This window comes from Grammomys surdaster, unplaced genomic scaffold (genome assembly GCF_004785775.1).
Source record: "Grammomys surdaster isolate TR1022 unplaced genomic scaffold, NIH_TR_1.0 273, whole genome shotgun sequence".
Taxonomy (NCBI): domain Eukaryota; kingdom Metazoa; phylum Chordata; class Mammalia; order Rodentia; family Muridae; genus Grammomys; species Grammomys surdaster.
This window is the reverse complement of record NW_021604714.1, coordinates 2,734,647-2,761,936: the sequence shown is the minus strand read 5'-3', so window position 1 is coordinate 2,761,936 and position 27,290 is coordinate 2,734,647. Positions and strand designations below refer to the sequence as shown.

Here is a 27,290-nt window from a genome sequence, read left to right as displayed (position 1 = left end):
GGGAAACTAAGGCAGAGGCCTTGGTGGACAGGATTTCTGAGGAGAGCTGTGATTTTGTCTCCAGGAGGCCACGCTGAAAGGCCAAGGCAGAGAGCAGACTGTAACTCCCAAAGCTCCCAGGGGACACAGGGACAAGGTTGACACGGTCCTTGGTCTGGCCTATTTTTAGAGCCCAGAGTCACAAGTCTTCTGGGTAAACAGCCGGCAATTCTCAGGCCACTGTGTCATACTAATACAGTACCAGCATTGAGGGCCTTGCAGAGTACCAACTCAGACCACCTCTCACCTGCCTACACTTGTAACTCCCAGGCTCCCGGAGCAGGCAGCACCATGCGTTTGGGAGCTTGGCAGACTCCTCAGTATAGTAATATAAGCCGGAAGTCACAAGGCCAACACAATGGAGATGGTTTCCTGCCCCTGCACTAGTACTCAGATTCATTCCTTGGCGTTCGTTTTCATCTTTAGACAAGAAGTCCCCCCTCCCCCGCCATGCCCACCTTCTCTGAAAGGCAGGATATAGTTCAAGCCATCCAAGGTAAGCCTAATCCAGACACTGCTGTCTGTGGCCCTGTGACCCTGGCCCTACTGGGCCTCAGTCACCTTGTGAAATGGCAAGAACATTTTATGAGTCAGATGACGGTGTTCAGAGACATGGTTGGACATGTACATCCAAACCGTGAGGCAGTTTCTTCTGCCGCCGTGGCCATTGGCTTAGGACAGACCTAGGAACAGCAAAGGGCCAGCCAGAGCGTGTTAAGGAACCAGTAAGAGCTCAGAGCCCCAGATCCCAGAAATCTCACCCTTTTTTTTTTTTTTTTTAATTCCTAAGATTTCTGGCAACTGTGGTAATGAAGGTGAGAACGTGTCCAGTTAAGTGCACACTATTGAAACTGCAGGAGAAATCGGCAGGGGCAAGCCATTTCCTCATCTCCTGGAGAGAAGCTTTGCTCCGCCACGGTGGATGAGAGCTGAGGTGCATGCATCTATCAAGATGATTGCAGGCCTACTGGGTGACAGCTGAGGTGCATGCATCTGTTAAGATGATGGCAGACCTACTGGGTGAGAGCTGGGATGCATGCAGGCTCTCCTGCTCTCCTCTGCACTGTGGAAGGGTTTGTGTTTGCCTTGCAGGGGACTCCCCTCATCCCAGCTGACCAGCATCTCCTTCCCAGTAAACAAGGAAGAAATGTCCAGACGAAGGTCATGCTCACAGGCCCGTTAAGGTATTTCCAGAGGGGAGAGTTGACACTGTGCTGTCTTCCTTAAACCCCCTTGCCTGGGACCCATGAGCTGTTGGTACTGCCGGAAGCTCTGTCTGGCTTTAGGGTGGTGGAGGTAAGGGGAGGGGAGTCTCTCTTAGGCTCAACCCAGAGCGTCCCCAAAATCTAAATGGGCTTCCTAGGGTTCTTCCTGTAGCTGCTCAGTTGTGACATGCTGAAATGGGTATGACCCTGGACACTTCCCGGAATAAAACAAACCAAGTAAAACACTGGCAAGGAGAGCTTGGACGTTTCCCAGGAATTGAAGGGCCAAGGGGAGCTGCCTCGGCAACACAGCACAGGGGACTCCATCACAGGGGCTCAGTGTGTAGACAGAGGTCATCTCTTCCTAACCACCCAGTGACACATTTTTCCTGGGGAGACTCACTGGAGTCTGGGTCAAGTGGGATTCCCAACGGTGAGACCTTGTCACCTCTCCCTCACTGTCTCGGCTTTTTATCAAGGAGGAATCTTGGCACCTTCTTCTAATACTGCTATTGTGCCTTGGGCATCATAGTTAAGGGGCAGGGCCACCGGCCTACTGGACCCCTCCTCTCTGGACCATCTCAAATGTTCCAGGCTGGGATGGTGAGGGGCATGTGGTTGCAGCCAGGCCCTTCCCCCGGACCATCCTGGTGGGCCACACGCCCATTGCGCAGTGGCAGCCGGCCAGGCCCTGGGACCCCGCTGCTGGGGCCAGACTCTGATGGCAGGCCCGAGTCGCTGGGTTGAACGTCCACCACCATCCGCCTGCGCAGGAAGCGGCCGGGCCGCTCGGAGTAGGCTTGCTTGTGGGCGGCCCATGGAGGCCAGCAGAGCTGAGCCCGGAAGGCAGCCTGGAAGCCGCGGCGGAAGTTCTCGTTGAAGTAGCCGTAGATGATGGGGTTGGCGCTGCTGTGGAAGAAAGCCAGCCAGTGTGCCAAGGGGAAGGCGTAGACGGACAGCAGGTGCAGCTGAAGCTCGCTCAGCTCTCCGTAGTCGATGAGCAGCAGCAGCACCCAGAGTGGCAGCCAGGACAAAGTGAAGAAGAGCGCCACCATGACCAGCATGTGCACCACGCGGGCCCTGCGGCGCGACGCGCGGCCACCCTCGGCCACCGCTTCCTCCGCGTCGCGCGCTGGACCGGGGGCCTGGCACAGCTTGCGCGCGATGCGCGCGTACATCACCACGATGAGCGCCAGCGGCGCCAGGTAGATGTGCGCGAAGAGCACGGCGGTGTAGACCTTGCGCATGCCCTTCTCCGGCCAGGCCTCCCAGCACGAGTAGAGCGGGTAGGAGCGGTTGCGAGCGTCCAGCATGAAGTGATGCTCCTCTCGCGTGACGGTCAGAGTGACCGCCGAGGGACACATGATGAGCAACGCCAGAGCCCAGATCACCGCGATGGTGAGCAGCGCCTTCCGGAGGGTCAGCTTCTCGCGGAAAGGGTGCACGATGCAGCGGAACCTGCAGCCCGGGGGTGGGAGGAGAAGCAGAGGCGTCTGGGAGGGTCCCTGGAGGCCCAGGAGGGCAGAGCTGACCTGGTTAGGGATTACTGGAAGAGGACACTGACTTTCATCATCCTCCTTGAGGCAGTTTCTGGTGCTACTGGAATACACCTGACATACATCACTACACTTAGGCAGCATCCCGGGACAGCTTAGACAATAATCAGGTTATTTTACAAGTAAATTGGTTTGTCAATAGCGAAGGAGGCAGCTCTGTCCGGCTAAATTGTTCTGGAGCCCAGGCTGGATTTAGGTGGATTTAGCCTAGCGGAATAGACGAAGAGGAAGAAACAGCCTCTCACTAGAAGCTTAGATCTTTATTTTAGGACGGGTTAGCTGGCAGTGTTAAGTGTTCAACCCAGGACAAGCTCCTGAGGTTCCAATTTACCATATCAAAGCGGACCTGGCCACCAAGATCTCCCAGCATCCCTCGGTCCTACCTGTTACAGGGTATGTCTAGATGGCTAGCTACCCTGAACTCTCCAGCCCTGGAACCCGGCTTCCCTTCCCTCAGAGGCTCTTCCCTATATAATCCGGACATTTTTGGCGACCCCCACTTCCTTTCGCACCTTTGTCCTCGCTGTTGTACTTGGTTTCCCTCTTTCCCCTCCCTGTTTCCCCACATGGTTCAGGTTCATGACCACTCCGGACTCTCCGAGATGTGCCTGCCTCTGGCTGTTCTCATATCTATAATAAGCTTTCTCCTCCACCATACCTAGGAGCAGTCACAGGCTTTCCTTTTCTTTCTTTTTCTTTTATTCTGTAGCGGTCATCTCAGCCAGTCTGTGTTTGGGAAGCCTGACTAGGCGAATATACAAAGGCTTTTTTTTTTTTTTTTGGGTTTTTCGAGACAGGGTTTCTCTGTATACCCCTGGCTGTCCTGGAACTCACTCTGTAGACCAGGCTGGCCTCGAACTCAGAAATCCACCTGCCTCTGCCTCCCAAGTGCTGGGATTAAAGGCGTGTGCCACCACTGCCAGGCTAAGGCTTTTTGAAAAACATTTATTTAGTGCTTAACTCTTCCTCTCCCTCCCTCTAGCCCTTTCTCCCTCTCCACACAAAAGACAACTTGGCAACAGTCAGCAATCTCTTTCCACCATGTGGTCCTAGCGACTGAATCCAGGTCAAGAGGCTTGGCAGTAACCCCTTTGTCCACTGAACCACTTGACCAGCGAGGGCAACACAAATGTAACAGGTGTCATTTTTAGCTGTTTACCGATTCCCCTGAAAACCTCAGGAGCTGGGATTGGGGGGCGGATCAGTGGTGGAGCATATTGACAGGCCACCCCTGGGTCCTCTTAACCATTATTCTGAAGTGAGAAAAACTATTTGTTAAATCCTGACTGGCCTTCCGGTTAAACGTGAGGTCAGCCAGGCCCTCAGGCACTTAACTGTACAAGCAGAAACTTTTGCTAACCTGTGTTGTTCTGCGTCTGTAACCGCAAGCCTTTCTGCTCCCTGGTCAAACAGAGATACCTCGATCACACAGCTGTGCCCTGTTTTTATTAAAAGTGTATACCTTAGTGCTGGAGAGAGATGGCTCAGTGGCTAAGAGCGCGAACTGCTCTTCCAGAGGTCCTGAGTTCAATTTCCCAGCAACCACATGGTGGCTCACAACCATCTGGAATGGGATCCGATGCCCTCTTCTGGTGTGTCTCAAAATAGCTACAGTGTACTCATATATACTTAAAATAAATTAAAAAAAAATTTTTTTTTTTTTTTGGTTTTTCGAGACAGGGTTTCTCTGTGTAGCCCTGGCTGTCCTGGAACTTACTCTGTAGACCAGGCTGCCCTCGAACTCAGAAATCCACCTGTCTCTGCCTCCCAAGTGCTGGGATTAAAGGCGTGAAAATAAATCAATTTTTAAAAAAAGTTCCTATCTTGTCATGCTTGCTAACAACCATCACAGCTATGTCAACAGGATTCACCACACTTGTGATTTTGGCCTTTGTATCCCTCCACTCACTCAGCTCGGGGCTGCCTCTTTACACTTGTAGTCACAAGTGTTCGATCCCCGTGTGGCTCAGTAAAAACTTCAGATTCATTTAGCTTGCATCCTGCCTTCCTCCTCTTGCGTGAGAACGGCCAGGTACAACAGTGCATACCTCACTGTAAGAAAGTAAGCGTGCAGCATGCCTTTCCTTGTTAGACCAGCTCAGCAATAACTCTTGTCAAGCCCTTGTGAATCTATTTATGGTTTTAGAAATAGGGTCTCCAGCCTGGACTGCCCTCGAACTTCCCGTGTTACAGAGGATGACCTTGAACTGCTAACCTGTCTGCCTCGGTTTCACCTTTCACCCTTACTTGACATTAGGAAAAGTCCCCCAAGGTGTGAAGCAACTGGTACTCGATCACATACCCATCAAGTAACAAGGACTACCTTGGAAATCTGTTAAAGCCTAACTTTGCATAGCCTCTCCTGAAACTGCAAGGAAAAAACCAAACCAAAACAAAAAAACTGTCTCCACCGTAATTATTCTGGGAAGGAGTTAAGGGGTTTTAGCACTTTCTTTTCTAAGTAGGCAGGGCTGGGAGCTGCTGGGGGGAGGTGGAGGCCGCCCCCTGCAGTGGCTTAAATAAAAGCCATTGTTCAACTGCATCTCAAAAGTGAGTGTTACACAAGTGTCCAAAAATGGGTGTAGATCAGTTCCGGAATGGGTGACTGGAAGAGCCAGTTGCTCAAAGGCTTTTCTGGACTTTGGTTTCCTTATCTCCTGAATGGAGCCCGTCTGTAATCCTCCCTGCTCTGTAGGGTGTTGAAGATGAACTGAGACCACCACAATCTGGAGGCATCGTGAATGAAGGAAAACAGACAGACAAACAAAACAAAAATGTACTTGGGCAGCAGAGGCAGGAGGATCAGGAGTTCAAGGTCAGCCTGGGCTGTTTGACAGACACTCCCTCAAACAAACAAACAAAAACCGTAAAACAAGAACACACAGTGAGAAAGAAACAAAAGGGCTGGAGAGATGGCTCAGCGGTTAAGAGCACTGACTGCTCTTCCAGAGGTCCTGAGTTCAATTCCTAGCAGCCACATGGTGGCTCACAGCAATTTGTAATGGGGTCTGATGGCCCCTCTTCTGGTGTGTCTGAGGAGAGCAATGGTGAATACATAAAATAAATAAATACATCTTAAAAAGAAAGGAAGAAAGAAAAGAAGGAATGAAGAAAGGAGGATGTCCTACTTCCCAGAATGCCTTCCCTCCCCCACCTGTACGAGAAACCACCTGTACGAGAAAACAGAGACACTCCTCCTGAAGACTGCCGGTCAGGCGAGTGGAAGGGAAGAGGTGCGCTCCCTTACAAGTCCACAAGGCTCTTTAGGGCAGAACCTGCTTAGACTGCAGGTGTGTCAATGACTGCTGGTCACAGTCGCTCACCTGTGTCCTGCCCTCCTGCCCACTCTGTTATCCCAGCCTGAAAGCACTTGTCCCCTTTCCCACGGTCCAGCCACACCTCGCTGCCTTAGCCTGTACCACCCTGTCCTTCTGGTTTCATAGCATCAGACACTGGAGAACTCTCAAAGTACCGATCTGCAACTCAGTGGCAATCTCTAGGTGGAGGAAACTCCTGGGATGCTTTGGAAAGGCTTCCTGGAGGCAGAGGAGCTGGATAAACTATGACTGGGAGGGGTTTTACATCCTCATGTTATTCAACAATGATAAGAATAACGGTTGAGGGCTGAAGAAATGGTTCATCACTCCTGGAAAAACTAAGGCTCACAACTAAAAAGATAATGATAAAAATTAAGTTAGAAGGCTGGTGAGGTGGCTCAGAGGTTAAGAGCATGGACTGTTCTTCCGGAGGTCATGAGTTCAAATCTCAGCAACCACAAGGTGGTTCACAACCATCTGTAATGGGATCTGATGCCCTCATATGGGTGTCCGAAGACAGCTACAGTGTACTTACATATAATAACTAACTAACTAACTAACCTTTGGGGTGAAGTGAACGGGAGAAGGGAAAGGGAAAAACAAAATTAAGTTAGAGGGGACAGCAGCTCCCATAACCCAGCTATAGTTAGTGGCTTTGTGGAGAGAGAGGTACCCAGCTGTCACGCCAGCTGCGTATCTCACGGAGGTAGGAGTCTGGGTTGGACATATAGAGTATGCACAAAAGCCACGAGTTCAATCCCCAGCATCAAGTAAAATGGGGCATGGTGGGGCATGCCTGTAAGCCTAGGACCAGGCAGAGTGAGGAGGATCAGGAGTTTAGGGTTATCCTCGACTACATAATGGGTTTAAGGCTAGCCTAACAAAAGCAATAAAAAGGGACTTTGGTGGGGGCAGAGGTGGGGAGGAGATGGGAACAGTAGGTTCTAGAAAGAGCAGAGCTGGAAAGGGCTGGAGAGAGAGAGACCAAAGGGAAGATGCCGGTATGTGGAAGAAATGGCGGTATTAGCTGCAGTTTGCACTGGGGGCTAAAAGCTGTCCGTGCGCTTTTAAACACAGTTGTTTGAAGCCTCCAGCCTCTCAGTGAGACATTTACCATTTTACCGCTACAATTCCTGCCACCCGTACAGAACTATTTATAACCCAGAGCAATTCCTAATCTACCTCTGCTGGAGGCGGAGGCTGAATGACCAGAAGTGACTGACATGCAGACTAAGTAAAGCCAGGGCTTCCAGGAACCAGCAAGTGGCTGGGATAAAGAAACAGAAAAGGACCCATCCTTTCCAGCTATGCCAAGTCTGTCTGCAGACAGGGTCCTCCAGCTCTAGCTCCCAGGACTCAAACAAAGGAGAGAGGTGGGATTCCCGATGCCCCGGATGCAGACTGCCTTAAGCTTCTAGCAGACCCCAGAAATTACTACGAGATCTTGTCAGGAGTGGCCTCCCCTCCCAGAAAGGGATGGGGTGGTATTCTCAGCAGATCTCTCCTTTGGCCTTCCAGCTAGCCCAGTGTTAGAGGTATCCCCTTTCTCCGTGCCAGCCCCAGAATTACCCAGAATTACCCAGGGAAGGTTCTCACCTCTCCACAGCAATGGCTACCAGCGTGAAAACCGATGCAGACACGGACATGCCCTGCACCAAGCCGCTCATCTTGCATGTGGCATTGTCAAAAGGCCAACCTGTAAAGACAGAGGTCCCCACAGGGTGAAAGATGCAGAGCACCTGCCACCTAGCCAATGCCTTCCGGAACATGGCTCATTAATTCTTGTGCTGTGAGGGGTCACGAGGTCTCTGTGACCGTCACCGAGGAGTCAATCAGTCCACCAGTGTCAACACTGCTTTTAGGAAGATGGCCTTTAGTTGACAGCTGATTGTCTCTATGACCTTCTAGCCCTGCCTGATGTCTGGAGCCTATTAACCAGCCCAGGAGGGAGGCCATCCCTTCCTCCAAGTTATTATTATCCTGTCATTATTGTCATATATCCATAGTGTATATGTTATTATCACACTCTTATACTGAAGTGGACCAAACAGGTAAATAAACAGGCTGTAGATAAGCAAAGATGTGTGTTCTCACTGAGAACAAAGCTACAAATAAGGGAGGTGAGGGTGGGTTAAAATACATTTTCTGATATCGGATTGGAATCCAAAGTATTACTATAGACCACGGTTTCTGAAATACAGGCAAATGGCTAGACACAGGAGTAAAGGCATAGCTGGGTGTGGTGACACATGTCTTTAATCTCAGCATTTGGGAAACAGAGGCAGACAGATCTCTGTTGAGTTCCAGGCCAGCCTGGGCTACATAGTGAGTTCCAGGATAGCCAAGGCTACATGTGAGACCCTGTCTCAAAAAAATAAAAGACACGTGTCAAAGAACTCTGTGGCAATATGCATGCATTTCTCAGCTCTGTCCCTTTAGTCTAGAATCAAGACACTCGAACACTGAGAAGAACCCCTGGAAGTCAAATCTTTGCTTATAAATATTATACTCCTTGGCCTGTGGAGATGGCTCAGCAGCTAAGACAACTTGTTACTCTTGCAGAGGACTCTGGTTCAGTCCCCAGCACCCATATGGTGGCTCACAACATCCATAACTCTCTAGTTCCAGGAGCCCTGACGCCCTCTTCTGACCTCTGTGGGCATCAGGCATGTGCATGATACTCGCGCATGTATGCAAGCGAAACACGCATGCGCATAAAATAGAAATAATTAATGTACGCCAATCAAAGGAAACAAGGCTTTTAAAGGAACTAGTTCATTCCAGGGCTGATGTAAGAACAACTCGAGGTGATCTAGAACATTCTGTGGAACTAGGAAGGAAGGAAACACTCCAAACATGACGCCAGTGTATGGGAAGGGCACACAGAAGCCAGCCGCAGTGAGCTTTCCAATAGGCAGACCTAGAGCAGTTAAACAACAAAATAAACAATCATGTTGGATTAAAAGCCAGGAAGCAGAGAGCCAATTAGTAAGTACAGAGAATGTGAATCTCATTAAGACGGAACAGGATGGGAAGGAAGCTCTGTTGTGGGCTGCAACACTACGAAGTCGGTACAGAAATATAACGAGCCGTGACATTTGCGTGGTCTCAGAGGATCACCCCGTAGAGTAGTTCATAATTAGGAAGGGGGGAGTGCTGGCTTCACAGCCGAGAGACAGCAGTTACCTAAGCATTCAAACAAAAGACTCTCCTCTCATCTGTGCCTTGCCCACGGATCCACGCTGCTCTCCCCTGAACAGCTCAACTGAATCCAATCAAGGTGTGGGAAGCAGAGGAAGCACGGAAGGAGTGAAGAGCTGAGTAAATGAATATTGTTGACGTGGGCACAGCCATGTCCAGGCTCCAAAGCTTGAACCTATGGGGCACTGGCAAAGCCATTACCCATATATGCCAGGCCCAAGAGGAACGCTTGGCGCCACGCTCCCCACAAATCAGAATATAATGTTTTTTCCTTTTTTTTCTTGTTTTGTTTTTCCGAGACAGGGCTTCTCTGTGTAGCCCTGACTGTCCTGGAATTCACTCTGTAAACCAGCCTGGCCTCGGACTCAGAGATCTGCTTGCCTCTGTGTCCTGAGTGCTGGGATTATACGTGTGTGTCACCAGGCTTGGTTCCAGAGTGTTTATGACTGACTGACCAATGTATGAAAAGACTAGCAACATCTTCCCAGATGTTTAGGATGTTTACAGCCTGAGACTGCTCACCGGCAGAGGCCTCCGACTGAGACTAGCTATGCTCCCCCACCCCAAGTGCTGGACCAAAAGAACATCTCCCTGAGGTTCTGTGTTGCATCTATAGTGCTAGAGAACCCAGCCTGACTCCAGCTTTACTGGGGTACATCTGTCCTTTAAAGAAAAGGGGAAGTGGTTGTTTTACAGATGCCCTAGTCACCTCCACACCAAGAGTCAAGGATCCCAGGACCAAAGCGCAGGTCCAGCCATCAGAGGAAACAACAAAAGAGCCCACACTGCAAATAACGAATCAGCAGCTTCCAAACATGTTGATGTCGTGAGCCAGCACCTATGGCAGATCAGAGGGAGCTAAGAAAACACTCCAGTGAGCTGGCCCTGGTAGCACAGACTTGTCATCTCAGCAACTCAGGAGGCTGAAGCAGGAGGATGTCCACCTCAGGCCTCCGCGCCTCTGCACACACTCGAACATACATGAGAGAATGTATACATACATGCATGTGTACATATGCATACACACACAAAAGTCAAAATCAAAAAGAGGCCAAGGGGTTGGAGAGGTGGCTCAGTGGTTAAGAGCACTTGCTGCTCTTGCAGAGGGCTGGGGTTCAATTCCCAGCAACCACAATAATAACAGCTCACAACCACCTGTAAGTAAGTCTAGGACTGTGAGATTTGATTCTGACCTCCATGGGCACCTACACGTGTGTGGTGCACATACATACACTCAAACACGCCACGCATACACACACACACACACACACACACACACAGATTAGTAAGTTTTTTTTTTAATGTGTACGAGTGTTTGCCTCCATGTGTGCACTCTGTACTTGCCTGGAGCCCTCGGAGCTAGACTAGGACTTAAGAACCTTTGCAATTGAGTACACTGATGTGTGTGATCTAGGACCCAGACTCTGGTCTTCTGCAAGAGCAGTGCACGCTCTTAACCACTGAGCCATCTCTCCAGCCCCATATATCTTTTTTGTCCTTTTATAAAGAGGACAGAGGATGTAGTTTAATGATAAACTATGGTTGAAGCCTAATTTCAATCCTAGCACTGCGGTGGGGGTGGGGGAAGGAAGGAAGGAAACAATTAAAAGCAGCTGGAGCTCCTACGTCTGACCTTGGGTTAGACAAGTGTTTCTAGTTTTAATCCAGAACACCACAGAGGTTGCATCTAAACTCCCCAAAGCAACATTCCGGAAATATTAAACTCCTAAATAGCGAAACGCTAAAAACCAAAACTGAAAGCTTCAAATTCCGTGGAAGGCTGTAGAATGGAGGTTTCAGGCTGGGGCTCTAGGGAAGGAGAATCCATGTGCCCAGGCTATCCCAGGATACCTGTGTCATGTCAGGCAGGCAGAGTACCTGGAAACCAGGAAAGACGTTGTTTGGGTTGTGACAGTAAGGATGTCTTCAGGAGGGACTGTGAGCCTGTGTGGATAGAGCGAGGAACACAGAACACGCATGAGAGTGAAGCGTGGGGCATGGGCCTGTACTTACAATGTTCCAGAGGTAGAGGAGTTCAAGTTTGCCCTAGGCTATACCTAGGCGTTCAAGGTCAGCTCAGGCTGTGCCAGATGTTTTCTCAAAAACAACAAAAAGGAACTGGTAATATGGCTCAGTGGTTAAGGGTGCTTGCCACCGAGCCTGATAAACCTAAGATTAATTCCCGAGATCCACAGAGTGGAAGAGAATCTATGCCCCATACTGCTGTAAGCTGTCCTCTGACTTCAACTTCTACATGTGTGTTAAGCTACATGCATTCCCATGCCTCAGAAGGTAACAGATACACACACTGCACACACACACACACACACACACACACACACACACAGCAAGAATAAATGTCATTTTAAAACCTGAAAATAAGGGGCTGGAGAGATGACTCAGAGGTTAAGAGTACTGACTGCTTTTCCAGAGGTCCTGAGTTCAATTCCCAGTAACCACATGGTGGCTCACAACCATCTGTGATGGGATCTGACACCCTCATTTAGCCTGCAGGTGTAGATGGTGATACGGTGCTCAAACATAAAATAAGTAGATCTTCTTTAAAAATTAAAAACAAAAGAAACAAAAAGGAGTGGTTGCTGGAAAAGAGAGGAAGATCTGCATTGCACTGTTGACTGCATTCCAAGATGGTCAGCAGATGCTTGATGATGGTGAGGGCCAGCCCTTAGGCATGACTTCTGTGTGGCTGCCTACAATATCACCCTGAAGTACAACTTTTTGTAATCTCATATTTTGACACTTTTTGCTTTTTTTTTTAAAGTTTTACTTCATCAATTAAAAAAAAAATCCATGTTTAGTTATGAGTGTTTTGCCTTCATGTATGTGTACCATGTACATGTAGTACCTGCAGTGGCCAGAAGAGGGAGGTGGAGATCCCAGGAACTAGAGTTACAGGTTGTGATCCACCTTCATGTGGGTGGAATTGAACACAGCTCGATGTGGGAATTGAGCATGGCTCCTCTGCAAGGGAATTTTAATTTTTAACTGCTGAGCCATCCCTCCAGAGCTAGAATGCCTGCCTGTTTTCCTTCTTTCCTTCCTTCCTTTCTTCCTTTTTTCAAAGTAAGATTTTCTTAATTTTGGATATTTGACTTTCACACCATGTTAGATACTGGCAACATAAATTATACAGGGACTTTTAGAGAGTTCTGATTTATGTATCTTCTTTCATAAATTTGGCTCCAAGAGTGTGCACTGTTGCCACACTGACTTTATCTGTGTCTGAAAAAAAAAAGTTAAAATAACATCAATGAAGAGATGTCTTTTTGATGTCTGTATTTGTGAGAAATAAAATTTCTTGGAGCTGGAGAGATGGCTCAGTGGTTAAGGGTACAGACTGCTCTTCCAAAGGACCCTGGTTCGATTCCCAGTACCCACATGGCAGCTCACAACTGTCTGTAGTTTCAAGGTCTAACAACTTCACAAAGACATATGTGCAGGCAAAAACATACCAATGTACATAAAATAAAAATAAATATGTTATTTTTTAAAACTTTCCCAAGATCTTCCCTTAGAGCCAGGATTTATAACTTTATACAGAGTTTCCCTATCAAAGGTTTTGATGGAGCTGACCAAACATCTTCGGAGCCAGGTGAGCTGGCACACAGCTGCCATTCCCAGAACTCAGAAGACAGAGTTTCAAGAAGAATCACACATGCCAGGCTAGCCTGGTTGTGTAGCCAGTTCCAGACTAGCTTGAACCACAGGGTAACATCTGACAGTCACCCTAGCTCTCCCCCTGCCCCCAAAGACTTGAGCTGTTTGCCAATGTGGTGGTCTGATTAAGAATAGCTCCCAAAGGCTCATTCATATATTAGTGCTTAGTCACCCGGGACATGACCCTTTGAAAGGATTGGAAGGATTAGGAGGTGTGGCCTTTTGGATCATCAGTTGGGTGGGCTCTGAGGTTTTAAAAAGCCTATGGCAGGCTCAGAGCTCTTCTCTCTACCTATGTATATCAGGATACAGCTCTTAGCGACATCTGTGCTGCCCTGCTCTTGGCCACCATGATAATTGACTAAACGTCTGAAACTGTAAGCAAGCCCAATTAAATAGTTTCTTTCATAAGAGCGGCCTTGGTCACAGTGCCTCTTCAGAGCATTAAAACAAAGACCAAGGCAGCCATGGGAATCCAGGTGTCCACAGCTGTAAAGAGGGGTGCACTCCATCCCCAACCTCCTCTTTAGACCCATTATGAGCAGAATGCATTGCATGTCATTTGTGCTCCTGAGTGTTTATGCTTGCAGCAGTCCGAGTGAGCTATTGTTGCCTAGTTTATTGTCAAAGTGGCCTCTGAGTGGCCTGTTCCATTGCTGTTATTGTGATGTTCTTGTGGCTGATGCTTGTGTTCTGTCTGAGATACAGTGTCACCGCACAGCCCAGCCTCTTGTCTCACCCTCTTGAGTCCATTCAGATCATCACACCTGACTCCACCACTCAAGATTAAAGCATTTAGGTTGTGTTTCTTGGAATTGTGGGTCAAACTCTTAGAAAATGACATTTAGGAGACATTAGTGAAAGTTTAAAAAAGACCAAAACAAACAAAACCAAGGCCAAAAAAAAAACACCTAACTCTGATGAGTGATCACGATACAGGCGGGAGCTTTCTCCCGGCATTGACCCTGATGAGTTATTGGCATACAGAAACTTTCTCTCTCTTGGCATTGACTCTCTATTGTGGTTATTGGGGAAGGAGAGTGAAGCATATGCCAAGATTCTATGCTACCTCTGCTATTTTTCTTTAAGTCTAAAATTGTTTCAAGGGGCTGGGGAGATGGCTCCATGGCCAAGAGCACTTGTTGATCTCGCAGAGGACCTGTGTTCGGTTCCTAGCATCCACATGGCGGCTCAGAACCATCTAAAGGTCCAGTTCGAGGGGATCTGATGCCCCCCTCTAGTCTCTGCAGGCACCAGAGATGCATGGGGTGCACATCTATACATTAGATGCAAAATACCCATACACATAAAATAAGGTAAAAACTTTTAAAAATAGCAGGGCAGTGGTGGCACATGCCTTTAATCCCAGCACTCAGGAGGCAGATCTCTGAGTTCAAACCCAGCCTAGGCTACAGAGCTAGTTTGATGGCTACACAGAGAAACCTGTCTCAAAAAACAAATAAATAAATACACACATTAATACATACATAATAAATTAAATATACATACATACATATGCACATACATACATACATACATACATACATACATACATACATTCTAGTACTTTTTTTTTTAAGGTTTTTCGAGACAGGGTTTCTCTGTATAGCCCTGGCTGTCCTGGAACTCACTCGGTAGACCAGGCTGGCCTCGAACTCAGAAATCCACCTGTCTCTGCCTCCCGAGTGCTGGGATTAAAGGCGTGCGCCACCACCGCCCAGCCATACATACATTCTAGAATAGGCAAACACTCCCATTTTAAAAGTACCTAGCAACAAAGACTCCCTTCCAGACGCAGAGTTGTTCTTCTGGGAGCCCACAGATATTGCCTGTCTTTCATGACCTTTTTTTTATAGATTACTCTTACTTTTATGTATTTGTATATGTGCATATCTGTGTATCTGTGATTAGGTGTGTGCACATGGAGGCCCAGAGGTGTTAGATCTCCTGAACTGGAGTTAGTCATCTGTAAGCTAACCAGTGTGGGTGCTAGGAACGCAATTCAGGTCCCCTGACGAGCTGTACATAGTCTTAACCACTGAGCTGTCTCTCTAACCACTGAGCCATCTCTCTAGCCCTTCTCTTTTTTGGAAAATCATATTTGAATCCCAGCACTTGGGAGGCAGAGGCAGGCAGATTTCTGAGTTCGAGACTAGCCTGGTCTACAGAGTGAGTTTCAGGACAGCCAGGGCTACACAGAGAAATCTTGTCTCGAAAAACAAAAACAAAAACAAACAAAAAACAACAAAAAACAAAAAGAAAATCATATTTGATGTGCATGTGTGCATGTGTGTAAGTGTGCATGTGTGCGTGTGTGTGTATGTGTGTGTGTGTGTATGTTTGTGTGTGTGTCCATGTGTGCACGCATGCATCATACTCAAAAATGATTTTCTAAAAAAGAGAATGCACAGACATCAGAGGACAATTTGCAGGAGTAGGTTCTTTCCTTCTACCACATGGGGCTCAGGGATGAAACTTGGGGACCATCGTGACAACAAGCACTCACCTGCTCAGCCATCTTGCCACCCACCATGTTGATCTGAGCATGGAAATGGACTTAAAAAAATGTGGGCATGTTTCACACTGAAATTATTTTCAACAAACAATAAAACCCAGTTTTTGGTGTATACAGGGCCACTGGTTTGAGGAACACACGCAGCCAGGCAGCTTCCACCAAGATACAGAAGTTCCTGGGGAAAGTGCATCACCCCAGGAAGTTCCCACTCCTTCCCCCATCACCAGACCCTCCCTCCATCCGATGATTCTGTCAATTTGCTATCTCTAGGGACAGAAAATACGATTTGGCCTTTGAAAATGTCATGTAAATAATTATACCATAAATATCCTTTTGAGACTTGGAGGGCAGAGTGGGCTAGCCTGTCTGTGGGTGCTGGAAGAAGGTTGTACAGTTTGGATTGGGCATCTCTGCGGGCCTCAGAATTCAACAGAGAGCAAAGTCTCCACCAGGCTCACAGTCAGAAGCCTCTCCATGACTTCCCTTTAGGCTCCAGGAACCTGCACACAGTCAGGCTTCCCCTCCCTGAGCCTGAATCTCTAGAGCCGCTATAAAGCAGGAACACAGGCCAAGGAGGACTCCCTAGGAACTGCTGGGAACTCTGAAAGCTGGGGGATCTCCCCCCCTCAGACCTGCATGGGCTCCACAGCTTGGGACTCCAAACTCTCATATTAAGACAAGACAGTTTTATCATCAGAGACGAGTGTGTGACATTCTGACAACTGTGGGACTTTGGAGGCTTTGATCTAGTTCGATTTAAAGACCTCTTGCCAAATCCCAGCTCAGCGGCCAGACAGTCTCTACTCCGGACTCTCCCAGCCAATTATCATTATCTACGGGACAAGAGCATCTTCTGTGGGAGAACGCATGGCAGGAGTGGATTTCCGCGTCTTCGCGCAGAAGAAAGTTGCCTTGCCTCCTACTTCTCCCCTGTCTAGTTCTCTCCAAGAGCGCGGCCAAAGGAGATACGAATAGACAGAGGAGCATGCGCACATCGGCCCTGACGCTGCCAAGCTGAGTAATTACAGACCAGTCCCTTGACTGCTCTCAGGGTGTTTCCTCATGCATAAAATGAGGCTAATAACAAAGCATGCTGGGTTGGATGATTCTGAGGATTAATTAAGATAACGTACAAATCATATACCCCATCATGCCTGGCACAAAGAAACTGATTAGCCCATTAGGCGTGTTATTCACCTCTCGGTCAGAGTTTGAGACAATGGCCCCTCGGCAGAGAGGCTCAGTGATCTCCGGCTTCCGCTTCAGCCTTTAGCCGGAAAGTGAATGCGAAGGGTGAGAGCCTTCCTCCTGCCCCTTGGTCATACTCACCAGTGATCAGGTTGTCCACAAGGGTTGTGGGCATGCAGAAGATGCCCACGAGCAGGTCGCTGACGGCCAGGTTGAGGATGAACATGTTGGTGACAGTGCGCATGTGCCGGTTCTTGAGCACAATGAAGCAGACCAGGGTGTTGCCCACCATGCAGAGGAGAAAGATGAGCGCGTAGGCCGCGATGAACATGGCCGCCACTGGAGAGGAGTGCTGGTAGTAGGAGGAGAAGGTGAGGCTGGCAGCCGGGCTGGTCTCGGCATCACTCCAGTTCTGACTCGGGGGCCAGCTGCCGTTGGGAGGTTGGGAGGGCTCTGCTGGGATGAAGGGAACACAAGAGTCAGGACCAAAGCGAAGGAGAGTTAATGGGCTTTTCACCACGGAAAAGCTAACCCTTGGATGGGGATGCAGCAGAGTTCCTGCCCAGCATCCGTGAACCTATGGGCTGATCCCTAGTACCACATAATGTGGTATAGTGGTACATGCCTTTAATCCAAGCATTTTCGAGGTAGAGGCCAAGGGATCAGAAATTCAAGGACACACACATCCACTTAGAGAGTTTGAGACCAACCTCAGCCAATTGAGACTTTCAAAGAAAGGAAAGGTTCCAGTTTCTTTGTGTCTCATTTGTCATACTGTCTTAGTCAGGGTTTTACCACTGTGAACAGATACCCTGACCAAGGCAACTCTTATAAAGGACAACATTTAATTGGGACTGGCTTACAGGTTCAGAGGTTCAGTCCATCATCATCAAGGCAGGAGCATGGCAGCATCCAGGCAGGCATGGTGCAGGAGGAGCTGAGAGTTCTACATCTTCATCTGAAGGCTGCTAGTGGAAGACTGGCTTCCAGACAGCTAGGGTGAGGGTTTTAAGTCTATGCCCACAGTGACACACCTACTCCAACAAGGCCACATCTCCTAATAGTTCCACTCCCTGGGCCAAGCATATACAAACCATCACACATACCCTAAGCCTACTCATTACTGTCCATTGTCCCAAGGACAACTGGACACACTGATCAAGAATTTTTTTTTTTTTTTTTTTTTTTTTTTTTTGGTTTTTCAAGACAGGGTTTCTCTGTGTAGTTCTGGCTGTCCTGGAACTCACTTGGTAGACCAGGCTGGCCTCGAACTCAGAAATCCGCCTGCCTCTGCCTCCCAAGTGCTGGGATTAAAGGCGTGCGCCACCACCGCCCGGCTTTATTTTTTTTTTATTTTTAAATGTTTGCGTGTTTTGTTAGCACACATGTATATGCATGGTGTGTGTGCCAGGTGCCCATGGAAGTCAGAGGAAGGCATCGGATGCCCTAGAACTAGAGTTAAGGATGTTTTAAGTCACCATGGGGTGCTAGGAACCAGATCAGGGTCGTCAGCAAGAACAAACATTCTTAACCATCCAACCACCCTCCATCCCCTGATCAAGGACTTTGAGTTTGCCCAAACTCACACCCAAAGTGCTGGACACTCATTCTCCAATCACGTTGGCCTGTTTCCATTCACACCTTCTCCCTCCCTTCATTTCATCTTTGGGAGCTCAGAAGACTTCTTTGGTGACAAGATATTATGAATCAGGCTGGCCTTGAACTCACCACTGTAGCCAAGGATGGCCCTGACCTCTTATCCTCCTGCCTCTACCTCCTGAGTGCTGAGATTAAGTGTGTCAACCTGCTCTGTGTATGTGATAGGACCTGGAGCTTTGTGTATGTCAGGCAAGTACATTGCCAGCTGAGCTGCATCCCCAGGCCCAAGAGTCTAACGTCTAACGTCTAAAGGACCCCGTCCTGCCAGCTTCTGGTTAGACTCAGTCAATGGGAGGCCCAGAACGAGGTGGGGAAGGCAAGAGAAGAGTCAGTGTTTGTCTTCTGGCTTCCTTTCTGCCTGGACCAACGCTGTCAGTAGACAGCTCTTGTCCTGTAGAGGCAGTAACCATTGTGCCTTCAATGTACCCTCATGTCTAGACACTTTAATTCCCTCAAAGCATGGGTCAAGGGTATTTGGAACTATGTCTTCTAAAAATTAGGGGGCAGGAGAGATGGCTCATCGACCCGGGTTCAATTCCAAGCATCCACATAGCAGCTCACCACTGTATGTAATCCAAGATCTGACACTCTCACACAGACAGACAGACAGACAGATAGATAATAAAAATAGGTAAATTTTTAAAATTGAAGAGAGTCACTTAGATCTATATGAGGTTATGTGGCAGGGCTCCTATGAGAACATTGGTAATTTCATAAGGAGAGTCCTGAGCAACCAATGTGTGTGTGTGTGTGTGTGTGTGTGTGTGTATGTGTGTATGTGTGTACTCTTGAAGGCCATAAGAGGGCACCAGATCCCCTGGAACAAGAGTTATGGTAAGTTGTTGGACACCGATGCTAGGAACTGAACTCCCATCCTCTGCAAAAACAGTGTTTTAGCTAAGGTTTCCATTGCTGTAAAGAAATACCATGACCGAGGCTACTCTTACAACAGCAAACATTTAACTGGGGCTGGTCTACAGTTTCAGAGGTTCAGTCTGTTATCATCATAGCAGGAAGTCTGGCAGCGTGCAGACAGAGATGGTGCTGCAGAAGGATCTGAGAGTTCTAGATCTCCATTCAAAGACAACCAGGAGACTGACTTTTCCACACTGGGTGGAGCTTGAACACTAGGAGCCCTCAAAGCCCGCCTACACAGTGACACACTTCCTCCAAGGCCACACCCATTCCAACAAGGCCACGCCTCCTAATAGTGTCACTTCCCATGGGCCAAGCATATTCAAATCACCACAAACAGCAAGTGCACTTGATGGCTGAGGCCTCTCTCCAGGCGCTGTGCTTATTCTAGTTTGCCACACAGTGCTCTCACCATGTTAGGATGCAGGATACAGACCTTGAACAGACGGGCCATGCTTTTGGACTTCTCGGCTTCCAGAGTCATGAGCTACATTTCTATTCTTTATAAACTACTCAATCTTGGATATTTTGTTATAGCAATAGAAAGATGAAGCAAGACACTCCTTGTCCATGGTTCTAGATCTTCCAGGCAATGGTAGCAACCTATTCTTTCTCTCTGCCTCAACAGCCCTGCTGGCAGGAATAACAATCTGGGTTTGCCTGCCCTGTGGTAAGTATCCATGGAGGTGCCCTGTCCACGTTTCTCATTAGCATCAGGCTGGGTGTGTGTTTCCCTAGTCCTGTTTCGGAGGGAGCAGCCCAGTGTCCAATCATAACTCTTCTGGGAAATCATTAGCTGTGGTGAGTCATGGTGTTGTCTCAAAAGTTCTCCTCATGTCTTCCTCTGGGGCTGGACGAGGCCCATTCAGGAGGATGAAGTGGCCCTGGGGAGTCTTTCTGTAGAGCCCAGAGCTCAGCCACTGGCTAAGAGCGAGGCACACTAGAGGGCTGGAGGCAGATACCTGGGGGCAGCAGGCTACTGCAGTGGCAGCATCAGGGACTACAGGAGCCAGTGGGGGCCATGGGAGGGCGTGGCAGGATGAGGGATCTACTGATGGAGAAGGAGCTGAGAGAGGATGGTGTGCCCCCACACGCAGGCCTTTCAAGGGCTCCAACCGCATTCAGACGCCTTTAATAGAAGATTAAAACATCAGGCACACACAAGAGAGACTGTTTTGGTGAACATATGCAGAAGTATGAAGTTTAATGAACCAATAGAGATGGAATGGTATAAGGGACTCCCATGGAAGGCTGTCCACCTGCAGCGACCACTGGCTCTCTTCCTCAGTTGTTCTGAAGCGAGTATCAGCCAACATTTCTTTCCACTGAAAAATAGTTTTGAAAATAGTTCTTCATACACACACACACACACACATTATATACAGAAGACACACACACACATATATATATACAGAAGACACACACACACATATATATACAGAAGACACACACACACATATATATATATTATATACAGAAGGCACACACACATACATATATATATGCAGAAGAGACACACACACACGTGTGTGTGTGTGTGTGTGTGCATCTTCTACTTTTTTTTTTTAAACTCATGGTCCAGGTACTAGAGATATAGGTCAGTTAAGTCAGAAAGCTTGACTTAACATCCACAAAGCCACAGGTTCTGTCCCCAGCACCACACAAACCAAGTGGTAGTGCACACTCACAAATCTAGAACTCCAGAGGCAGGAGGATGAGAGGTTTAAGGTCATCCTTGGCTACAAACTGAGTTTGAGGCCAGCCTGGACTACATGAAACCTTTCCACCAAACCAAACCAGACCATCGAGGTGGCTCAACAGGTAAGGTGACTGCTGTCAAGCCTGACAACCTGAGTTTGAACCCTGGGACCTACCTGGGAGGAGGAGAGAACCTACTCCCACAAACTGCCCCTGATCACGTCTTCCCACACATATACATCACACAAATACACCATAAGTGAACGTTTAAATAAAGAAAACCCACCCCATCCTACCTGACTTGCTGCCACTCTCCTGTCTCTTCCCCACCTCCCAAGTCCTGCAACTTGTTTGTCCTGAGGATGATGCAGCTTGTCTGTGGGTTTCCTGCAGGCTGGATGGTGCAGGCTGTGGTACCGTTTCCTAAGCTCCACTCTCTGTGCTCTGGAATTGCTGGAATCTGCGCTTAAAGCTAAAGGTGTAATCTGAGAGTGTGTCTGGGTCACCTCGTGGTCTCACTTGATCAATTCTCTCCCCACCATGTCCCTCTCGGTTTTTTGTTTGTTTGTTTGTTTGTTTTTTGTTTTTTTTTCAAGTTATTTATTTTATGTATGTGAGTGCCCTTTCTACATGTACACCTGCATGCCAGAAGAGGGCATCAGATTCCACTATAAATGGTTGTGAGCCACCATGCAGGTGCTGGGAATTGAACTTAGGACCTCTGGAAGAACAGCCAGTGTTCTTAACCACTGAGCCAATCTGTCCAGCCCTCTCTCGTTTTTTTTGTTGTTTTTGTTTTTTGTTTTCAAACAGGGTTTCTCTGTATATCCTTGGTTGTCTTGGAACTAACAGAGATCTGCCCACCTCTGCCTCCCAAGAGCTGGGACTAAAGGAGTCCGTCACCTCCACTCAGCTGGATCTCTCTCTCTTTTTTAAAGTGTCTCATATCACCTAAGATGAACTCACTAAATAGCTGAGACCGGCCTTGAACACTCTCTCTCTCTCTCTCTTTCTCTCTCTCTCTCTCTCTCTCTCTCTCTCTCTCTCTCTCTCTCTCTGTAAAGATTTGTCATTTTTATTTTACATGTGTGAGTATTTTGACTACATTTATGCCTGTGTACTGTATGCATACGGTCCCCCTCCCAGGAGGTGTTGCTGGTGGTTGTGAGCTGCCATGTGGGTTCAAGTCCTTTGCAAGAGGAGTAAGTGTTCTTAATCACTGAGTCATCTATCCCTGTCGTCCTTGGCCTCGAACTCTTGATCTTCCTGCCTAGACATTCCACTCCTGCACCACTAGACTCATCTTAACCCAGTCTTCAGCCCACAGCAGGGTCTGACTACTGCTGGCCTCTCCATGGTCTGGAAAGCTCCATCTCCCCTTTGCACATTAAGCTCTGGCCACTTGCACATCCGTTCCTGCACTTTCCCCTCCTTCCTCTCTCAACCCTAATGTCTTCCTAGAGAAGCTGAATCTAATGACGGGATTTAACGTAGGTGCCCCCACCATGCCTCTCAGTGGGTCTTGTCTGTGTTCTTCACTCTGCCAACGATTTATTTGAAGGTTCACTGTTCTTTTCCCTTAAGAGTGCTTAAGAGCCTGACGGTGGTGGCACACGCCCACCGCTCAGGAGGAAGAGGCAGGTGGATGTGAGTTCGGGGTCAGCCTGATCTACAGAATGAGTTCTAAGATAGCCAGGGCTACACAGAGAAACCTTGTCTTGAAAAACAAACAAACAAACAAAAAGCCATCTCCTGGGCTGGAGGTTCCTGGTATCTTGACAGTGCCTCATCATAGTCAATAGCTCAATAGACAACCAATAATAATGGGGCAGATAAATAGATAGAGGAAGTTGCCGGATGCCTTTCAGGCTGGATCCTAACCTGCTGCCCCTACTGCTGTCCCTTTGCTCATCTCTCAATAGAGCTCATTACCCAGAGTCTGTCCATGAAAAGTATCCGGAAGACCTTGCCCGTCTCTGATGTCTAAACACCTGGACATCATCCATCCCAAGATGTAACCTAGCTCCCAGCCCTGCATGATCCCAGAGGAAAACCTTCCTATTCCTGTCAGTTTCTCCTGACCTGGAGCCTTCACACTCCCAGCAGCACGAGCCCCATGTCAGCAGCCTTCCGGCTGCCTCATTCAACCTTTCTGGGATCTGCCAGCTGCCCTTACAATTATATCCTGTGAACTTTGCATCTGCTGAACCCAATTACATTCTCTGATTGGATGGGGGGGTCCCAGGGGCTTCAGGATATAAGGATGGCTGACTCTAGGGTACCCTGATGAGCTTAAGGCCATACCTACAGCAGCAAATGCCGAGCTAGTGAGGTCAGAGTACAGTGTCCCTCTAACTGTGGCTTTTAGCTACCAGCATCAGCGTCAAATGGAACTTTTAGAGAGTCTCAAGTCTGATTCCTGACCCAAAGAGCCAGGAACCCTGGGGTGGTGGAAATCAACACTCTGTTTTATTTATTTTATCTCAAGAAAAGATCTGTCTTTATTTTATGTGTAAGAGTGTTCAGCCTCGCTGGGCAGTGGTGGCACACACCTTTAATCCCAGCACTTGGGAGGCAGAAGCAGGAGGATTTCTGAGTTCGAGGCCAGCCTGGTCTACAGAGCGAATTCCAGGACAGCCAGGGCTACACAGAGAAACCCTGTCTCGAAAAACAAACAAACAAACAAACAAAAAGAGTGTTCAAACAGCCTGAATGTATTTATGGACACCATGTTTGTGGCTGGTGCCTGAGGAGGTTGGCACTGGAGATCTGCTGGAGCTGGACTTACAGATGGTAGTTGACCCACGGCATGGGTGTTGGAAACTAGAACCAAGGTCTTCTGCAAGAATACAAAGGGCTTGTAACTACTGAGCCACCTGTCCAGTTTTTATATCTGGTGTGTGTTTGTGTGTGTGTATGTGTTTGCATGCATGCACGTGTGTGTACATATGTATGTGTGAGTTTGACATCAGAGGCAATGCCAAATGTCTTCATTAATTGTTATCTGCTTAGGAGGAACCTTACCAATTTGGCTAGACTGCCTAACCAGCAAGCGCCAGGGATCCTCCTGTCTTTGGCTCCCCAGCACAGATGCATGCCATAGCACCCCCCCACCAGGCTTTTTGACTGGGGATCTGGGGTTGGGGTCAGGTCCCTCTCATGCTTGCAGCTAGTAATTTACCAGTTGAACCATCTCTCCAGCTCTTATTTTTATTTGCTTTTCTGAAGTGCTGGGGATTGAACCTAGGACCTCACACTTGGTGGGCAAGTGCTCTTTCTCCCGGTCCCAGCTTCCAGCCATCTATTTTAAATTAAAAAAAAAAAGATTTATTTATTTATTTATTCATTTATTTTTGTTTTTTTGAGACAGAGTTTCTCTGTGTAACCCTGGCTGTCCTGGAACTCACTCTGTGGACCAGGCTGGCCTTGAACTCAGAAATTCACCTGTCTCTGCCTCCCAAGTGCTGGGATTAAAGGCATGCTCCACCACCGCCCGGTTCGAAGATTTATCTAATATATATAGTTGCTCTCTTCAGACACACCAGAGAGGGCATCAGATTCCATTTTAGACAGTTGTGAGCCACCATGTGGTGGCTGGGAATTGAACTCAGGACCTATGGTAAAGCAGTTGGTGCTCTTAACCGCTGAGCCATCTCTCCAGCCCCCGTTTTAAATGTTAAAGCATTAGATAGGGGTGTGGTTCAGTGGTAGAATACTTCCCTATCATGCACAAGGCTCATTGCTCAAGTTTCAATCCCTGGCACTGCCATAAGAAACAAACAAAAAATGAAAATATTTCCTGGCTATGGCCTGGGGTTGATCATATCACTTCTGGGAACCAGAGGCTCCTCTTACTACAATAGACAGAGGTCAAGTTCGCACCGATGCAGGCTACTCTGATGGCAGCCTAGTTGCAGCAATTTGGAGAATACTGGGTCATACACACAAATGAAGGCTACCAGCCAGAGATCAAGTCTAGGTGTGCCCTGAGGTTCACAGCCTTCTTACCACCGACAGGATCGTTGGCGCCACCTCCTGGTTTGTTCTGGTAACGCATAAAATTTCCGCCCCAGACCCATTCAATACATCTCTTAGAGCGAGCCTACTGGTGAAGCCCGACCCTAGAACCTCTGAAGAATACCACACTGCGGGTTGCCAACAGCACAGAACACCATACAGGACGGGTGGCTAATCTCCTCACGAAACAAAAAGTTCAAACTCATTGGCAATGTGAGAGATCCCCTTTAAAAAAAAAGAACTCAGTGTAACCTTGTCGTCAGATTTGGCAAAGACTGTGGTCTTCTGGGAGTCTGGAGTGCAGCTACAAACAGCAGGGGCGGCACACCAGTCAAGGAGGCTTCAAACCAAGGCAAAGCTGGCCAGTGCCTCAGTGAGTGCCTGGTTCCCACACCAGCCACTCCACTTCGGGGTGGTGGTGGCGGTGGGGGTGGGATTATCAAGGTGTTTAGAAGGAGGTCTGGCTGCGTGGAGAAAATACTGACCTCGGCTGTAATGGTGACAAACAGTATAAACATGCACTATTAATCTCCATTCCATATAAAATGTGTATATGCAAATTGCCTATGATTTCTTTTTTGAATGACGGTCTTTGTCCATAGAGGGGTGGCCTCAGGTGACTTCGTTGCTGTTTCTTTCATTCTAACTTTTGATTTTGACTTTTCTGATCGTAGGGAAAGGGTAACATGGGATAAAACACTGAAGATGTCGGTAGCTTTCACCACGACTACCCCGATTTTAAGGAGAACTCCTTCTACCCTCCGTGGTTCAGGATCTGGAGGTGGCATTTGGGAATGCTGCCTTTAAAAGCTCCTCTGAGGAGTACCTTGTGAATTCTTGTGCCATCTTTCCCCTTGTGTGCTAAGCTTTTGTGAGGCTTAACGCAGGCGATCACCAAAGCCTTTGATGTATTTTGATGCTTTTTTTTTTTTTCAGAGGCTTTTTAGGGCTCTCTCTTGATCTGGCATAAAATGCTTCCTGTCCAGAAGGAAATTATGGTCTTTGAATGTGTTGGATCCTCTCTCAACAGAGCACACACTTTCAGGAGAACAGTGAGCACGGGCAGGTGGGGACCACGCTGTATCTGGGAGGAGCCAGCCCTTCTCCCTGCATGCAGCATAGGAGTGACTGTCAATCAGAAGTGGGTACCTATCCCTAGCCAAATGCCAGTCAGTGGGAGTTCTCTTGCTTTGGATCTGACTGTGGGTCCTAGTAACCCAGCTCTGCTGTCCACACAAGGACTGCCCAACTCCCTTCCTATAAGTTTCCAGTTGGGTGAGTTGGCACCAGCATCTGTTGCTTAAAACTTCAGCATCTTGGCTAATCTAAGGGGACTCTGGTGGGTCATCCTGGGCCTCTGGGGTGGGTCTTTAGAATCCAAGTTCAGCACCCCAAGGATATGGGCAGGCAGAAAGAGCATAGTAGGATTTTGTGGTTTCTCTCTCCAAATTCTGCTATCTCTCCTTCTGCATTATAGTCCAGGTCATTTGCTCTTCCATAGGGTCAACACTATTCTAAAAAGGGAAGGATAGTAATTAAGGATCAGGAAACTTGGCCGGGGAGCTGGTAGCCACTGACGGTCACTCATCCATTGTAGAAGGACTGGGGACAGCAACCTGGTTTGGGACAATAACTTAACAGCTGACTAAATAATGCTCGTTACATTTGCACGTGTGTGTGTGTGTGTGTGTACACTCCAGTGCTACATGCACTTCTGGAGGTCAGAAGTCCCCCAGCTTGCAGGGGTCAGCATTTTGTTACTTAGTGATAGACGGGGGAGGGCCCAGCCCATTGTGGGTGGGGCCATCCCTGGGCTGGTGGTCCTGGGTTCTATAAAAAAAAAAAGCAGGCTGAGCAAGCCAGGGGGAGCAAGTCGGTAGGCAGCACCCCTCCATGGCGTCTGCTTCAGTTCTTGCTTCCAGGTTCCTGTCCTGGTCCTGCCATGGCTCCTTTCAGTGATGACGGACTACAGTGCAGAAGGATAAGCCACACAAATCCTTTCGTCCTCAACCTGCTTTTCGGTTATGGTGTTTTGTCACAGCAACAGAGACCCTAACCAAGTCACCAGTTCAAGTAGGCAGGCTAGCCTTGAACTCCCAGTGTGGGCAAGAATGACCTTGAACTTCTAATTCTGCTGCCTCCGAGTGCCCAGTTTACGGGGTGTGAGGATGACCCAGGGCTTTAAGCATGCTAAGCAGGCTAGCTACCAATGGGACTACACCCCAGGCCTCCTCCTCCTCCTCCTCCTTCTTCTCCTTCTTCTTCTTCTTCTTCTTCTTCTTCTTCTTCTTCTTCTTCTTCT

The 27,290-nt window shown here is 48.2% G+C and overlaps 1 protein-coding gene across 2 annotated transcripts in view; it reads right to left on the bottom strand.

The window, feature by feature from the left end:
• Positions 1-1,825: 1,825 nt before the first annotated feature.
• Positions 1,826-27,290, bottom strand: part of Npffr1 (neuropeptide FF receptor 1) — a 34,515-nt gene continuing 9,050 nt past the window's right edge. Inside the window, exons 1-4 of one of the 2 annotated variants that reach the window (XM_028776890.1) lie at positions 18,240-18,249; positions 16,841-17,152; positions 7,714-7,813; positions 1,826-2,702 (exon numbers count right to left, since the gene is read on the bottom strand). In XM_028776890.1, coding sequence (XP_028632723.1) covers positions 1,826-2,702; positions 7,714-7,813; positions 16,841-17,152; positions 18,240-18,249 — 1,299 coding nt within the window. Of the gene's footprint in view, positions 2,703-7,713; positions 7,814-16,840; positions 17,156-18,239; positions 18,250-27,290 lie in introns of those variants that run through there. The other variant, XM_028776889.1, reaches the window with a different exon arrangement.